Genomic DNA, 18782 nt, shown 5'->3' with positions numbered 1-18782 from the left:
GTTATTAGTGTTCCTCAAACAGCTATGAAAACTGGGTCTTATTTACTTTTGTCAGAATATTTTAAAATGTCATATCATCATATAAACTCTTGATATAAAAACTAGGGCTTTGCTTTTTTAATGAGAGATAACTATTTTCATATTGTCTGTTGTGAAATGTTTTGCCTCTCTTAACCTCTTTACTGAAGTTTTCTCTGTTACCTTAGCTTGAAATTACTGTTTTGTCACCTGAATTGCTATCATCTGACCACCTGCATGGGAATAATGGGGTAGGCATCATGCTATAGTACATGGTTTTTCAGGCTTTTTCCCCCCTGGTGGAAACCTTGTTGCAAATTCAATCTTACGTAGAAACCCAATAAATAAAGCAGAATGAATATAAATTAATTGATTCAAATTATAACACTTCCTGATAAATTCAGTTAGGAAGATGAGCTGTTCTGAAGAATATTAAAATTAGAACGTGTGGATGATTGTTGCAGTACGATGTTGGATCAAGCATCTGTTTGTTTCTATACTTAGTTTTGGTAATGTAATATCAAGAAAATTCTAAATCATGAGTAGATGCAAATGTTAACCAACTTTTAAACTTGTTTTGCAATGGTGGGATATTTTCAATTAATCTGGTTCAGAAACTTGAAAGTTTAATTGGGGATTTTGTTTCTTAGGTGAATCACTAATATAATTTTACAGTTGCTCATTTTTTTTTTAATAGTCGAAGTGTTGGGTGCTGCTTCTCTGACTAGGTCCTGTCACCCGGGTCATGTCATGAATTATTACTGAGATTTTCTAACTAGCTTTGGCACTCTGTGCTCAGGCACGTAGGGTGGAGTAGTGTACTTGCTTGCATAATTTTAACGGAAAAGTGCTGGTCTAGATTTTAAAACAATGAAGGAATTTGAATATATACATGAAGATGGAGGAGAAACTTTATTTCAAAGTCTGCAAAAAAATTGAAACAAAAAACCAGGATAACTTGCTTACACAGGCTTATATGTTGGTCTTCTTCAGTGTGTTAAAATTTAATGTGTAACAGCATTCTATTTTATTATATTTTAACTATATATATTATATAGTTAAAAACAGGTAAATCATTAATTTAAGAATCGTGAGCCATGTGTGTGGCACTCAGTTTGAACCAGCGCAGGGAGCAGGGTACGGGGGTTGTGAATCTGGCAGACGCAGGCTCCAGCTCTGCCCCTTGCAGCCGGGCCATGTCAGGCCAGTTGCTTCACCTCTCTGAGCCTCAGGTTCCTCATTTTAAAAACTGAAATAGCACCTCATGGAATGTTGGGAAATTAGATAAACTAGATAAAACATCTGGCTCAAAGAATGGCAAGCAGTAGGTATTCAACAAATACTGTTTTTTAAAAAAAATTTTCCTTTCAATTCTTTACAACATTTAGATACCCTTTCTATTAGATTTTATATAAGAAAGGGATACCTCACTCAGAACATTTTACATAATACACATGAATGAAGGCAGTGCCTTACCAGTATTATAGTCGAGCCTAAGCAGATACTTTCTTAGTTACTTCTTCGGGCTTTCATGTTTTACCTTCCCTGTTGATCCTTTCTCATCCCTGTAGTTACCAAAATTACAATCTTACAGCCAGTAAAATTATGCTTACGTGTCTCGTGTTTGCACCACAAATCAAGGGAGCTCGGACATGGAAGGGACATCTGTGCGTAGGCCAGAGCTTTCCTTCATCACTTTGAGAGAAAGAGCATCTCCCCACATGGCAGGGGCATGGGAAGCATCTGGAGGGCCATAGATAGGGTTTTAGAAATCTACCTCAGCCCCTTTGAAATAAGGAAGCTGGAGTCTAGAGAGTTAAATGACTTGTCGCAGATCACACACAGTTAACAAGTGACCCAGCCTTTAAATACATTTTTATGCCTTAAAAAAGTCTCATTGCTTTTAATTTTAATTGTCAAACATTACAGCCTTATTCTAAGGAATCTGAGATCATCAAGTCTGGATCTAAGGAAAGTCATTGCAGTAAACACTCTGCTTTTTGTTTCAGAATACAGCCAAGTTGCATTTCATGCAGGCATTGTATTCCTAGAAATCACTGCCTTTATTAAAACTGAATTTAATGGGAAGCATCTAACACTTAAATATGCAGTAAGTTTATATAACAGCTTCAGAGGGGGATTTTTGTCCCCCTCAGACTTTGATTATACTACATTTGTTTCCTAGTCAATTGAACAACCTCATTTCTCTTTGAGTGTAAATGCCTTTGTGTCAAAATGATTCAGCGCCTTTTTTTTTTTTTTTTTTTTTTTTTTTTAACAAGAATGAGATTTTTGTGGTCATAAAATTTTCCTCCTATTACTTCTACCACCAAAGCTACACCTTGTGCTACCCAGGTGAAGCTCAGCTGAAGCCCAGCTACAGATACACAAATTGTGTGTCTAATGGTAGTCTGCTGAGTTTGCATATCGAACACTCTGTTATCCATTAAATTACAGGCCTACATGTTTCCTCCATTAGTGAAAAAAAGTAATCTTTGGCCCTCATGTTTTGCCTTGGAAATGAACACCCTCAATGGGAAATAGTTTTTTAAAAATGTAGAGTAAGCTCTTCTAGTAAGTAAAAGAGTAACATTGTTTAGCTCTGCCAGTGATCCCTGTGGCAACCTGGACAAGTATTTTTATGGTTTGCAGTAGTTACCAACCCTAATTAGATCACCCTTGAGCATACAAGTCACACACATCAAATATCAGACGTCAGAAACAAACGAGCAAGCCTGAAGGTTGGCATGAGCACACACCCAGTGTGCCACATGTACAAGTGCTGTGTTGTTGTTTCCTAGTGTGCTTACTGACTAGGATGCCTATAAAATGCAACATTACTTTTGTGACTTTAAAGAGTGAGCAAACCTGACAGTGTGCACACCGTTGTCTTGAAAATCAGTTCTGACCACCACGTGGAGATGCCTCTTTGTTTTCTCTGCAGCAAGCTCTTTGCTCCATTGAATGTTGCTTTGCACTCAGCACACCCTTCTGCATATGGACAGTTTTAGCTTTTAATTACTTTAGTAACAGAAGTAATAAAGTAATTCTGTTACTTTAGCTATAGCAAGGAAAGTGTCTATTTTTCTGACCCCCGATGCTAACGTTCTCTCCAACACAATATGAAAGGTGACGCATGGAATCATTTTCAAGGTACTTTTTTCTTTTTTTGGCTGGGCCATGCGGATCTCAGTTCCCCTGACCAGTGATGGAACCCATGCCCTCAGCAGTGAAAGCGCAGAGTCTTAACCACTGGACCACCAGGGAATTCCTTCAAGGTACTTTTTAGGGGTGATTAAAACTTATGGGATGCAGCAAAGGCAGCACACAGGAAAATTTATAGCTATAAATACTTATATTTAAAAAGGAGAAAAATCTTGTATTAATAGCCTAACTTTAACCTTGAGAAACTAGAAAAAGAGGAGCAAATTTTACAGATTTCAAATCTAGCAAAAGGAAGGAAATAATAATGATTAGAGTGGAAATAAATAGAGAATAAAATAACAGTAGTGAGAATTGATGAAACCAAAGCTCTTTGCAAAGATCAACAAAATTGACAAACCTTTCACTAGATTGACAGAAGAAAAAAAAGACAGAATTAACTAAAATCAGAAAATATGGATGTTACCACCCACCTTACAAAAATAAAAAGGATTGCAGACTACTCAATAGATACACAAAAGGCATCTGACAAAATGCAACACGCTTTCGTGATAAACTGTTAGAAAACTAGGAGTAGAAGGGAATTTACTTAATGTGGTAAAGGGCATTTATGGAAAAATGCACTGCTAACATTCTCGATGGTGAAAGATTGCAGGCTTCCCCCCTAAAGACAGGAACAAGATAAGGATGCCTGCTGCTATGGGCTGAATGGGTCCCCTGCAAAATTCATATGTTGAAAACCTACCCCCAATGTGATGGCACTCAGAGGTGGAACTTTTGGGAGGTAAGTAGGTTTAGATGAGGTCATGAGGGCTGAGTCCTTATGATGGGATTGGTGTCCTTATAAAAAGAATCAGAGAGCTAACTGCAAATCAGAGACAGGGTTCTCATCAGAACCCTGACCATGCTGGCACCCTGATCGCAGACTTTCAGACTCTAAGAGCTGTGAGAAATAAATGTTGTTTAAGCCACCAGTCTATGGTATTCTGTTATAGCAGTCTGAGTTGACTAAGTGACCTGCTTTCACCACTGCTATTCAACATTATACTGGAAGTTCTAGCTAGTACAGTTAGACAAGAAACAGAAATAAGTGGATCCATTTGGAAATGAGGAAGTGAAACTATCTTTAATCGCAAATTCCATGATGCTGTATGTAGAAAATCCCAAAGAATTTCACAAGAAAGCTACTAGAGCTGATAAATTCAACGTTTCAGGGTACAGATTAACACAAAAATCAGTTGAGTTTCTATACATCTGCAGTGAACAATCTGAAAGGAAATTAAGAAAGTACTTCGATTTACTATAGTGCCTAAAAGAATAAAATATCCAGGAATAAATTTAACCAATGAGGTAAAGAATTGTACACTGAAAACTATAAAACATTGGTAAATTAAAGAAGTTCTAAATAAATGGAAAGATATCCTATGTTCATGGGTAGGAAGACTAAATATTGTCAGTATTACCCAAAGTGACCTACAGATTCAGTGCAATCCCTTTCTAAATTCCAGTAGCCTTTTTTTGCAGAAACAGAAGCCTGATCCTCAAATTCATATGAAATTGCAAGAGACCCCAAATAGCCAAAACAATCTTGAAAAAGAATAAAGTTGGAGAACTCTTTCTTGATTTTAAAACTTACTACAGAAAGAGAAAAACAAATAGCATATGCTAACACATATATATGGAATCTAAATTAAATAAATAAAATAAAATGTGGTTCTGAAGAACCTAGGGGCAGGACAGGAATAAAGGCGCAGAGGTAGAGAATGGACTTGAGGACACGGGGAGGGGGAAGGGTAAGGTGGGATGAAGTGAGAGAGTGGCATGGAATTATATATACTACCAAGCGTAAAACAGATAGCTAGTGGGAAGCAGCCGCATAGCACGGGGAGATCAGCTCGGTGCTTTGTGACCACCTAGAGGGGTGGGGTAGGGAGGGTGGAAGGGAGACGCAAGAGGGAGGAGATACGGGGATATATGTATGTGTATAGCTGATTCACTTTGTTATAAAGCAGAAACTAACACACCATTGTAAAGCAATTATACTCCAATAAAGATGTTAAAAAAACAAACTACAAAGCTATAGTAAGCAAAACACTGTGGCACTGACATAAGGACAGACATATAAACCAGTGGAATAGAGTTGAGAGTCAGGAAATAAACCCATACATCTATGGCCAGTTAAGCTTTAATAAGGGTGCCAAGTCCATTCAGTGGGGGAAAGAATAGTCTCTACAAGAAATGGTGCTGGAACAACTAGATTTCCACATGCGAAAGAATGAAGTTGGACCCTTATTTCACACCATGTACAAAAATTAACTGAAATGGATCAGTGTAGTCTTTCCCAAGCACAAGGTGGTTTTTCAGTATCAGAAAGGGTAATTAAAGTGAAAATTATTTTAAAAGAATAGAGTTCTTTGGGAACAATACTTTTTTGTGTAGTTTGTTCACTCTACAAATATTTATTAAGCAAAAGTCATATGACAGCATTCTGCGCTAAGCACTGGAGATACAGTGGTGAACAAAACCAAACTTGTTCTTAGCTTTAATGGAATTTACAGTATAGTGGGGGGAGATAGACATTAATAAAATAATTCCACTACTGAATAATGTAACATTCTAATTGTGATATGTGTATGTAAGAAAGCATATGTGCTATTACGAGGGTTTGTAATAGAGGAATGCAATGTGATTTCACGGAAGACTTCCCTGAAGCGGGGGAGCTGAGCTGAGAGACAAAGGATGAGTAGGAATTAACCTGGTTAAGACGGAAGGGGAGAGTGTGGTTAGCTCCAAAGTTGTCTAGGGTTTTTGTCCACAGATAGTAATGGACTTAACAATGGATTTCATTTTGTCTTTTGTTTCTGACCCTTTGGCTACAATGCTGAGTGGCTGTTTTCTGTGTGTTCCATCTATCTTCCAGAATCTCCAAGTGTTCTGTGCATAGAGAGTATTTAACAAATGGATACTCACTGATAGAAAGTATTTGAGAGTCTACTGGAAGTTAAATTGTTTCAAAGTAATTCAATTCTGAGGCAGTTAAAAGTTTTCCCTTTTTAAATTTTTAAAGAAAATTTATCTTAATTTTTAATCTCTTACGACTAAATAATGACATTATTGGGCAGCTACTTTTAGACAAAGTAAGGTAAATATGCCTTCTTCATAAATTATGCTCTTAGAACCTATTTATATGTTGATTTAAAGTGGAATTTTTTCTATGTAATTTAAAACCTTATTTTGAATGGAAGTGATATGAATGGCTTATGTAATTTCTGCCAAGGAATTAATATGGACTTTCTATAAACTGCTGTCATTTATAATCAAAATGCTTTTAACTTACATTGATGTTGGCATTAACAAGTACTGCTAGATTGGTAGCATAGAAGGAGATTGCATTTAAACTTACTGGGAGATCACTGATGCCTGAGGTTTTATAATGCCTTCTGTGGGCCATTTAACTGCTGGCAGCTTTAATTCACATGATTCATAATACTGGAAATTTAAATTCACTCTTAATTGAAAAGTGAAGTTGCTTAAATTCTCTAAATACTAACCTTTGGAAAAATATCTGAAAAATAAAGGCACATATGATTTTGGTGGCCTACTGCCAAAAGATTATCATTTACATAAATATCTCTTTCAGTAGAAGAGTTTAATGTATTGAGCTCAAAAGGTTAGAATAGAGACTTCAATCTGGAAACCAGCCGCAGACTGTTGGCTTGTGAACAGCAGTATTGTTCATCGTATCGAGAACACTGTCCACATTCAAGCTTAAGCAGAGCTGGCGTTAAAATCCAGTTAATTTGTTTCATGTGACTTGTCAGCTGTGTGTTTTCATCTAAATCTTTCTAGCTTCTCTTCTTAGTCTTTTATGTTAAACTCCTGAAATAGATGAACTACCTTTTTAACTGTTTAAGCTCTGATATTTTGGTCACTTCTGCAGATGATTCTGTGAAACCATTCTTCAAGTTTTCCATTTCATTTTAAATATATTTAATAATCAGTTTGAAAGCCAGTTTAATTTATTAAGAAGTAATCCCATTTCAGAGGGCTTTTTGTTTTGTGCACGTGTGCATGAGTCCATAAAAGGGACTTCCTGAAATTCATTAAGACAAAATTGCTATCCTCATTTACTCACCAGCACCCTGTTCTTTTCTTGTTTGCTAATTTTGTTCTCTGGATTTTCTTTTAGATGGCTTTTAATAAATGGCTACTAGCCAAGTAGTGGGCCTGAGTAGTCAAGTGCTAGTCCCAGAGAAATAACGTAACTATAACTAGTCTTAGAGTAAGATTCCACTTCACTTTTTTGAAGGGCATGAAAATCTTACTGCTTCTCTGAAACTAGACTCAGTATAATCTCACAGTTAATATTCTTGACTAATTGGGAATTGAGTGTTTTGAAGACATCTTCAGATTTACAGTGATTCTAAAACAGCTTTATGAGATATAATTGACATACAATAACCTGCCATATTTAAATTGTACAATTCCTGAAGTTTAAATATATGTACACACACACACGCATCCCCACCAAATTGTCGCCGCCGTCAGGAGAGCAGACATATCACTTCCTAAAGTCCCCTCCCATTCCTTTGAAGTCTCTCCCTGTCGTTTCTCTTCCCCATATCCCTGACTTCACAGGGAACCTTTATCCTTTTTCTGTCACTATAGGTTGGTTTACATTTTCTAGTTTTATATAAATGAAAAAAAATACAACTATGTATTCTTTATTTGCTATATTCTTTCACTCAACATAATTTACTAGGAGATTTATCCATGTTGCATATATAAATAAGTCCATTCCTTTCTGTTGCTAAGTAGTATTCCGTTATATGGCTATACCACAAGTTATTTATCTTTTCCTTGTTAGTGGACATTTGGGTTATATCCAGATTTGTCATCTACTTCCTTGTCTTTTAAGCTCCTTCATATTTTCCATTCCTTTATCTCTCTCTGATGTATTTTTACTCACTGCCTCAGATTGGCACATGGCCTGGCATGTAGTAGGTTGAACCCTATGGAATTGTCAATATTTGACCGTTTTGACCTATAAAAATGGCAGTTTCATATAGTTCAACATAGAAGTGTTTACTAAGTATTTTTTAATGAATGTCACTTGTTTTTACATTTAAGATCTCTGCCTGATATAAAATTATTTACATATATAAATTCAACTAGGTTAAAAGTTATGCATAATGAAAAATAGACTAAGTGACACGGTAATTGATAGTTATCGTGTCTGGTTGGTAAAATGATGTGGTTTTTTTCCCCTTTCTGTTTTTCTGTATTTCTTTGCCTTATATATATGCTTATATAGTAAGCACAGATTACTTTTATAGTAGAAAATAAAACCTTTTTTAAAAAAGGAAAAATCTGTGCTTTTTTCTAGTTCATGTAATTTATTTAGAAATTATTCTTTATTTCTTCTTTTCTTTGCAAAGGCAAGAACCATGGTATTTTATAATCATGGATTTTAGAGCCAGTCAGATTCTCTCAGTTGTGTGGCTTAGGCAGACTGTTTAATCTGTCTGAGGCTACTGCTCACGTGTGTAAAATGGTAACTCATTTAGTCTTCACTGAGAGGTGATCATTAACATGTGACATATCTAGAATGTGTTACTTTCCTTTCTCTGTTTTCCTAGCCCCAATCCTGCCTTTCATTAGGGCAATGTAATTCTGACCTCACACTTGTTACCTTAGTAATTTTGTAACTGTACCACTTGTTTCGTTCCTTTTTCTTTTCTTTAAAAAAATTATGAGAGCAAGGTGTATAATGTGTTATTTTTATGAATAACAAATTTTAAGTTACATGCAGAATTTGCCTAATAGTGACAATAATGACCATTTTTGTTTGTTTCTTATTTGAAGAATATCAAAGAATATTCCAACAACTAAAGATGTTGAGCCACTCCTGGAAATAGATGGAGATATAAGAAATTTTGAAGTGTTTTTGTCTTCAAGGACCCCAGTTCTTGTGGCTCGAGATGTAAAAACCTTTTTGCCATGCACTGTAAATCTAGACCCCAAACTACGGGAAATAATTGCAGGTGGGTATTAGTAATAAATTTGATTTTTCCTCTCTGAAGTACTGAAAACTTTTCCTATTTCTAACTTAGCTGTATAAGTTTCTCCTGCTCCATGAAACACCGAGAAATATTGAACCAAGCACTACACAGGAGAATTAATGAAACCGAGGACCGGCATTCTGACATCTTTTGGGAATGCTAGGAGAATGCTGTTTGTTAAATTGACCTTTTTATGTTTCCCAGCCTACACAGCTGAACCTTCTTTGGAATCAGGTTCCTTTTAACGGTGCAGTCACCACTTTAAGATGTCAGTCCCTTGTAATTTTTCTGTCACCAGTCTTCTGTCTTTAACAGGGATCTCTATCCAGAGGGGTAAGAAAATCTATATCACTTTTAAAATTTTAACTGAAATCTGTGGACTAGAACTTGAGGACAGTGACATGAGGATTTTGGAGAAACTTAAGTTGTTCTTGAGGCACCACTGTATGCACGTGAACACACACAGAACCTCTGTTGGAACGTACTATCTTCTGTGTGATGCAGGTGCTCCTGACCCACCTTTGCATTTTCCAGGAATTATGAAGAGAGAACCTTATACTCCTGCATTCTTTCTTTAGATACCTGTTATAAGGCTGTTGTCAGAGGTGTATTTTGTGACTATGGAATTGTTTATTGTTCTTGTTCAGAGGTGGACGAGACATATAGTTTGCAAACCCACAATCTTAGCTAACGTTATATTTACTACACAAGTTTGAATTATTAATAATTAACAAAACTTTATGAGTCACAAGAACTGTTAGAATAGCACAAATACCTCGAGAAGTCAGAAAAAAATTTATAGTTCTGGTAACAGAGGAGAAGAATCCAGATGTTGGTGACTTTTCAAATGGTGAAAAAAAGCTTTTATGCAAAGTAGTTGAGTTTCTCTTGCTAAACTGTCTATGGAGTATTCAAAATTTCCTGTCTACTTCTGTAACCCAGTTGAAATCCTTGGCAAGAGTGATACAGTCATGTTTCTATCTGGTACCTAAAGGAGGAAATGGTAATTGGACTAAATACTAATGTCCTATTTTCTTTTGCCCTCTGGGGTGTTGTTTAATCTTTTAGATGTTCGGGCTGCAAGAGACCAGATTAATATCGGAGGACTTGCGTATCCCCCGCTACCTCTGCACGAAGCTCCCCCTAGACCACCGTCGGGCTACAGTCAGCCTGCGTCGGTCTGCTCTTCTTCCACCTCCTTCAATGCCCCGTTTGGAGGAGGGGTTGTGTCACCACAGCCTCATAGCAGCTATTACAGTGGTATGACGGGACCCCAGCATCCGTTCTACAACAGAGTAAGCAAGTGCTAGGAATCTTAAATTTTAAGAATTTCTTCCAGGGAAGTATTAGAAGTTTTCTGCTAATGGAGTCTGTTATTATTTTAAAACTGTACTTTAGCTTTAAAGACAAAAAGTGTTAAGCTTGAATGCAGTATGATTTTTTAAAAATCAGAAGAATTTTGAATTTTAACGGTTGTAGATCTCAATTGAGTCTGAATATTAGAGATGCTTTTTGCTTTTATTTATTATCTTAATAAGAAAGTGAACTCTACGGGGTCAGCAGAGACTATCCTATGCTTCAAAGGGATCTGTTTTTCTGTTTGTTTATAAACAAATATTCCATTTGTTGAATCTTGTATAATAATTTATATTGGCCTTTAAAACAATGATAATTTTTATAGTAGTTCAGTAAACCTATATTTAATATGTGTTACAGCTTTTAAGTGTGAGATAATAATGGGAAATCCTGCTGGTAGGACTCAGGTGCTATTGCCAAATAATAGCACTGTAGCCAATTTCTAGAATTTTATTTCAAGTTATCTTCAGTCCTGTATAATTATTTGCATAGTATAAATATGATAATTTTCTACTTCAAAAGATGAGAGCACAATTAATTATCAGCAGTATTCAGACCCTATCAAGTTTAGTAGGTCCAAGCTATCCTTATTTTAATGGTCTTAAACACTAATATTTCCTATAGGAAAATGGAGCATCTGCTCTAGTATTATACTTTCTGGAACTGTACTCTAAGATCCCTTGCAGTTTCTTTATTTTTGTTTTCTCCCTCTTTAGTCTAATTTGAGAAAACACAGGGGCTAGTATTCATAGAAGCCAAGTGCATGCCTAAATAAATTTCATATAAGCTAGGAAGATAGAGAAATTTGAATAAATGTGGCAAAGCAGGAATTCTAAAATTTAAATTTTCCAGTTTTTGAGAAATGTCAGCCATGTAAGTTATTAGGTATACCATTTATAGAGGTCCTATGAATGTTATTCCATTCTTTTACTCAAATAAGGAGAAAAAGGTGGAACAATAGCATTTTATAATATATTTCATCCTTGTAAACTTTAACTGAGTGGTAGGCAGTGTGAAATGCAGGTTTTTTATTTGCCAGTCTTAAAATCTGCTATAATTTTTCATAAAATGGTTCAACTGATAATTAGATGACAGTTGAAGTTTTGAGACCAAGAATTTTTTTTTTTTAAATATTAAATTACCATACCATCTAGGTGGAGACCGTGTGTTCACTAATTTCACATGAATAACAATGATGTGATGCTTTAATATCGTTTTATTATTTTTAAAACATTTAAAAATTTCTCATGTTTTTAGATCTAATTATTTTTTGCTCTAGTTATTTGAGGTTTTTAGTCTGAAAGTTAAAAGCAGAACAATTTTCTTAAAATGGCAGGAGTGAAAAAGGTAAGGGAAGATCATCAGTGTAATGAAAGTTAATATGTTTTAATCTTTATTTTTAGCCCATATAGTCTGATAGCTCCTGTTTATATGAAGCTGGATACAAATAAATGGTGTAGTTATAGATCTCCTCTAAACAATGAATTCCCCGTTTAAAAAATGTGCTTGCTTATTTAAGAGACAGAGTAAAGTCCAGGATATAGAATATAAAGTAAACTCTAGGAACTTAGAGTAACAGTATTCCTGTAATCCATGCTTAGGAGGTTCTCATATAATTCAGACTTTCTTTGGTCTTACTTAAGGCTAATCTTTTTTTGGTAAAGAATAGTATTCTATTGAGATTCTATTTTGCTTTTTTTTTTTTTTTTATGAGAGTGTGAGTTAATATTTGTAAATCACTTAGAACCTGACACATGGTAAACCCATAAAATTGTTAAATGGAAAGAAAAACTCCGGTGTCAAGTTGTAAGGTACAAAACTTTAGTTGCTTTTTAAAAAGCTTTATTAAATCAACAGTATAAAAATTTAAATAATATGTCTTAAGTTTGGGTTTGATATCTTATAGAATATTAGTGAGGCATTTTTTCTTTTGTTTTGTCACTTGCATTAAAAACGTGGAGTTGTATTTTATTGGTTAGTTTCATTTGCTACATCTCATTTCGCTTTGATTTCGGTAATGGTTTTGTTACGTGTTTTCTCCATAGCCATTCTTTGCCCCTTACCTTTACACGCCAAGGTACTACCCTGGCGGCTCCCAACATCTCATCTCACGTCCATCAGTAAAAACGAATTTGCCCAGAGATCAGAGCAATGGCCTAGTAAGTATAAAAAAGCGTAACTAAAGTATTACTCTAATATGAAACATAGTCAGCATTAGAAGTTTGCTTATGTCCTTTCTGTAGTAAAAGCGCAACTTATTTTATAAGTAGTTTTAAGAAACATAAGCTGTTACTAACACAAAATGTATTTTGTTTTCATTTCTGGTAAATATCTATGAAAGGAAAATGACTTGCAGTGTCAGGAAGTAAATGATGAGTTTTTTACAACCAGAGTTTCTGGCCAATAATGTTTGTTATCAAACTTTTAAAACTAAACCTTTACATCTGCTAATTTCTGATTTCTTTTTAAAGGACATACATATATGGTATCTGTATCTATCTATCTATATATATGCTAGCCCTATGGTATAAAAATTGGAGGACGTATTGAAAGAACATTTTGATTGAATAGCAGAAATTAAGTAGAATCAGGGAAGTATTCAAATGTACTATTAACTCTAATCCAAAACAAAATACATCTGTGCCTAAAATTTTAGGTGTTCCTGATGATAAACGTAGGTTAACAATTAAAAAGAAAAAGAAATTCCCTGTTAATATATTTTTTAAATTAGGAGGCAAAAGCTATAGAAATTAAACTGTTACTTAAATTTTAAAATATTATCATTGAAGGAAAAAAATCTAATCACGTCCAGGTTTCAGTGTTATATATTATTTTAACATCATGTTCATTCATCGTCCTTGTTTGGCTCACCCCTTCACCTTTTACCCACACTCTTGTTTTGTGTTGTTAGGAGGTTATCAAGGAGGATGCTGCTGAGGGGCTTTCTTCACCCACAGACTCCTCGAGGGTAATGGAGTAGTCTTGTGGTGTGGAACGCGAGCTTCTCCCGCTTCAGCAGCAGTAACGAATGTCTTAATCACGATGACAGCAGTTCACTAACTGTGCATCTGCAGTGTGATGGGCAGCTGGTGTAGAGTAGCTGAATACTAATAATTGTAGTTCACGGATTAATTAAAAAGCTAATGTTTAACTTTACCCTTCATTTCCTCCTGCTTTTCCCCTTTTTCAATGACATGGGATGGGGTTTTTTTTGTCGTCCAATAAGGAAGGGGTTTTTCCAGCGGTCGTCAGGAGCATTCAGCTGGTGGTATTAGTTCCTTAATGTTGGGCTTTATTGTCACATTTGCCTGTTTTTCTGAAGCCTGCCGTTGGTACCACACATGTAGAATAGGTTTGAAAATATCTCCGATCAACCTTGAGACTGCAAAAAGACATTATGAGCCAGATGGCATAGACCAGGAATGGATCCTTAGTGGCTCGTGCTTAATCTAGGTGCCCATGCTTAGTGTAAATTCAGTACTACTGCAGCGCTACTTTTCTTTATCTGTATACAGTTGATCCTTAAACAATGCAGGGGTTAGGAGCACCAAGCCTCCTCTACCAGCCTAAAATCCTAGCAGTCTAAAATAGAGACTGTCACTTATAGTCAGCCCTCTTGTGGAAGTAGTTCCTCCTTATCCGTGGTTCTGCATCTCCGGATTCAACCAACCGCAGGTCGTGTAGTACTGTTGTATTTACCATTGAAAAAAATCTGCATATAAGTGGACCCGCACAGTTCAAACCTGTGTTGTTCAAGGGTCAACTGTATTTATTAAGATAAAATTTCCAGATAAACAGAGCTAGTACAGCATGTAAAGGGAATTATTTAAAACTTTTTTCCCCCAACACTTTAGGATGGGTGTCTTTAAAAAACCAACTTTTGTAGGAAGTCTCTTTGTATATTTATTATTCAAGGCTTTGTACTTAATAAGAAATACATTTAATGTGATGAGCCATAAAATCTTTATTCATTCAATCAATGTGGAATTTAAGAACCCAGTTTGTATCTTAAGTTCTATTGATTTATTTGCAGAATGTTATGCCCATGTAAACATGATCAATTTAATCTAAAGAAATGTAGCATAGCAGTTAGAATTACTTTGGTGAAATATTGCATCCTGAATTTATGCATAATTTTTAACTTAAAACATACATTTGAATAGGCAATAGTTTTTTTTAACTTTAATTTTCTTTGAGTTAATATTAGTGAAATAGGAAGAGAACCATTTTGGTGTTTTCATTGAGGAGTTGATGATTCTTTTTAAGTCATTAACATTTTAGCTGAAGTGTTTGAGAGACTTCAATTATCCACGAATGATAGACACAATAAACCATAGTAATTCTATTTGGGTGTTGGGGGAATATTTAATCCATGGATCATTGCCACTATATGCAAGAATGACTTTTAGTTTAGTCAGAGAGCCTTTAATACATAGTTTCATGCATGCAATGCAATTCTCTGAGCTAAAATTCCTCCGCAAACTTTTGATGAAAGTTAGATCCTGTGAAGAATTTGATGGTCTTAATGACAGAGACATGCTGAAGTAGTAGCTATTCCCATGCTTAAGGACAAACACTTGTGAGTAAAAGGTGTCTGTAATTTCAGGGACCAGTGAAGGAGCATTGGGCAAATTTTAAAATGAGTTTTTGGGGAAGGGGAAATAATGCAATTCTTAAGAAGTGTTTACAAGCGCAATAACAAAGAGTAAAAATGCTCTGAATATATTAGTGCCTTTGTTTAGTAAAATAACCATACTATTTGCTGTTCTTTTAATAATAAAAGGTAGTTCTGTAATCTGCTTAGTGAATAATAGTTGCTTCCCAAGCCTTCTTTGCTTTTAAGAAATTAACAATGACAATAGCATGTAAAATTTATTTAGAAGTAGACTAGTTCAAGTAGACACTTAATTCAAAGCTGTGTTAAAAACAGTGGTGGAAATGTGGAGAAGTATCTATACATGAGAACATTGTATGGGATTTTTATAGCTGAACCAACAAAGAAGTAGTTAATATAATACAAAAATTTTTTTAGCCTTTCATGGCTCCTGTAGTTTTCCAGTACTGTAGTAGAAAACGATGTGATTTCTGAGATAAGAAGACTGCAGGTGAGTTCATCTCCGCTCATTCATCTGTCTCCTGTATGCAACAGTTGATGACAAGAGCTACTTATAGATAAGTCAGGAGCTACGCAAACATTTTTGGACAAATTGTCTTGTCATTATGGACACACAATAATGAGTTAAAAAAAAAACCAAAAAACCAGATCATAGAGAGTTAACCAGTTCTCTGTGGTCTTTTCAATATAGGTGGTCCCATCTTTTTTTACCTCAAGGAATTTCTCATAAACCTTCATAAAGCAGAGCCTTATGAAAATAGTTGAGTTTTCTCACATTAAGGAACGTTGTAATGATTGTGACTTGTGAAGACCAGCCAAGGACTTATCAGATAAATTATAGAGATGTCCGAGTGTCTCACTAAGGCGAAGACATAAAATACAAGCCTCTGTGCTGGCTTTTTTCCACTGTGATTTTACAATAGAGAAAATATATGCCAAATCTTATAAAACTGAAAAAAAATATATTAACATTGGGCCCAAGATATGATCCCCAGGATATTAGAGCGAGAAAGAACTAGTGTTTTTCAAACTTTCAAAGCAGAGAAGCCTTTTTTAGAAATGAAATCTTAATGAGAATTCTAGTTTACAAAACCAGTGAAAAAAGAACTCTGGCCCCCCACCTTGGACTTGCCTTCCCTCTGGGGGATCCTCAGAGAACGCTAGTAGCTGTGGTCTAGTCCAGTGCCACGGTGCAGACTTACCTAAGGCTCACAGGAGGGGAGCACCAGGTGCCAAACTGGAATCCGTGTGGCTGTTACCGTGGACCGTTTGTCACCACCGTGCTGCCCTCTTTGCCCCTGTTAATGCTAAGCATGACTTGCTCAGGTACTTGGTCATTCAAGTTAAATAGGCCCTGGTGATTAGCTCTTTGCCTGGGAGAAATTACTTAACCTCTCTGATACTCAACTTCCTCATCTGGAAAAAGCAGACCTACCTCCTAGGTCTGATTTAAGGATTACTCAGCCTTTGCATGCTTTAAGTACTTAATCATCGTTATTATTACTACTGTCCCAAAGACCAAATTCCATGGAGCTTTAAAAAGACTCAGAAACTAAAACTGTTTTGTGTTAAATAACCTCTTCTCAGTGGTGGGAGTAATGTATAAACACTCCAGTTAGTTTAGATTAATTCCGCCTTTTATCTGTTGATGCTTCTCTGGCCCACAAGGTGGTTTGATTTCCTAGAATCGGTTTGTCTTCCTAGAATTTAGAAGGATTTCCAGCTTATCTGAATGCTCCAAATATTTTACAGTTTTGAAAGCTTCCCAGGAGAATTTTACTTGGTGCCTTTACCTTCTTTCAGTCCAGGTCCCACTAGGAAGTAGTGGCATTCAGATCATTCTGTGACCATGAAGGGAAGGACCCACCAAGGAGGGCCTGTCTTGAGCCAGGTCTCCTCAGTGGCATTTTGTTGTGGTCTTTCAAAGAGTTGTTCTTATGAGTGTTGTATTCAGTGTGTTTTTATTTAGGGTATGCTGCTCATGGTGGTAACTCTGTTTCCTTGAAAAGCATTTTTTCGGAGGAAGGAGTGATAGAGCATTTCTTTACCCGTTTATCCTTCCTTGAATTATTTAGCACTGAGTCCTTCAGATGCCTGTGTGATCATCCACTGGTTCACTGTTACAGTGGGATGTGGCAGTGAACAAAACTGATGGAAATCCTGCCTTCATGGAGGTGATGGGTTTGAGGCCTCCAAGCGGGAACGATCAGTGTTGCTACCAAGTCATTCTTCCTCGACCTTCTGTGCCGCAGGGTTTACTAGATACCTTTAGATAGCTTCATTTAGATCAGCTACCTCACTGAAAAGGCATGAAAATAATTAGCACAATGTTTAATTGCAGCGTTGGAGAGGCAGTGTTAATAACAGTATCCTGCCTTCCAGTGTGCTGTTACTTTTACTTTTAGAGATTGATGAAATTTACTGAATTAATAAAAGTCTTAAAAATGAAGGTCTTGGTTTTCATTAAACCGGATCCAATTGGTGGAGTGACCAAGTTAAAAGGGAAAAAAAGATGGGACTCAACTGTAGGTCATTTTTATTTCCACCACTGGTTTAGAACTCATAACCTGTTAAACAAATATATGTCCAAATCAAGCTGTCTCTCATCGCTCAGGAGCAGACTTCGATGAGAAAGCTAAAGATGCCGTGGGTAAGGCAGGGCGCGTTTCAGGTTTCATTTAGGTGCAGGCTTAGGGCGGGTGCTCTCTGCCAGCAGTCAGCACCTTTTCTCAGGAGGTTCACTCACACTTTCTAAAGCATTTTAGGAGTGCACTTTTTTATTGATCTGTTTCAATTTGGAAAAGTTTTAACATATTTTTTCTCTAGTAATGTAGTGAAAAATTATATTCACTTCCAGCTTCAAAGTCTTTGTGCCAGACTTCAGCTCAAGAAAGCTTTTTTCCTAAACAATAAACTGCAACTAAATTGATTGAGATATTATCGAAGAAGTAGGATACTGCAGTAATGATATCATTGAAATCCTAGAGTACAGTTAAAAGTTAAAAAATAACAAAATTGTGTCCTGAACTTATGTTTTTTTAAAGATTGCCCCTTACATGTGGTGTTAAACCTCATCTGTCAACTTTGACCTAATTATTACTGGGTTGGCCAAAATGTTCGTTCGGGTTTTTCCATAAGATGTTATGAACTTTTTGGCCAACCCAAAACTTCTCATGTAGTTCAAGTCTCCACAGATATACATAGTAACTTTCTAAAAAACCTACTTATAATAAGGTTGATATGTAAACTAGAAAACAGGGTTCCCATAAGGTACTCCAGATAATGACATAGTAAAAGAAAAACATTGTAAATTAACTTTGACTCAATATTGTCAGTTATCTATAGATTATTTTAACTATTTTAAGAATGTTTATGACCAACCTAATTTGTACAGAAGAATAATTAGTAGCAGTGTGTCTGCTTTGAATTAGAGTTTTAAAGAACTACATCAGTAAAATAGTTACATTACTCACAGTATGCAGATATTTTTCACTGTTCTATTTACGATTTCTTGAGCTGAAAGGCTCTTAGGGCCTTTCTTTTCAAATGGTATTTTAGTGCATCTATTA

General features: G+C 35.8%; 1 protein-coding gene across 7 annotated transcripts in view; it reads left to right on the top strand.

Annotated features, from left to right (window-relative positions):
* KIDINS220 (kinase D interacting substrate 220) overlaps nt 1-18782 on the top strand; it is a 98524-nt gene that overhangs the window by 63992 nt on the left and 15750 nt on the right. For 5 of the 7 annotated variants that reach the window (XM_061210490.1, XM_061210493.1, XM_061210491.1 and 2 more), the window contains exons 23-25: nt 9046-9224; nt 10311-10537; nt 12644-12757. In XM_061210490.1, the coding sequence (XP_061066473.1) occupies nt 9046-9224; nt 10311-10537; nt 12644-12757 (520 nt within the window). The remainder of the gene's footprint in view (nt 1-9045; nt 9225-10310; nt 10538-12643; nt 12758-18782) is intronic. The other 2 variants (XM_061210495.1, XM_061210494.1) reach the window with 1 other exon arrangement.

This window comes from Eubalaena glacialis, chromosome 14, assembly GCF_028564815.1.
Source record: "Eubalaena glacialis isolate mEubGla1 chromosome 14, mEubGla1.1.hap2.+ XY, whole genome shotgun sequence".
NCBI lineage: Eukaryota > Metazoa > Chordata > Mammalia > Artiodactyla > Balaenidae > Eubalaena > Eubalaena glacialis.
The sequence above is the reverse complement of the archived record's forward strand: the minus strand, read 5'-3'. Positions and strand labels throughout refer to the sequence as shown.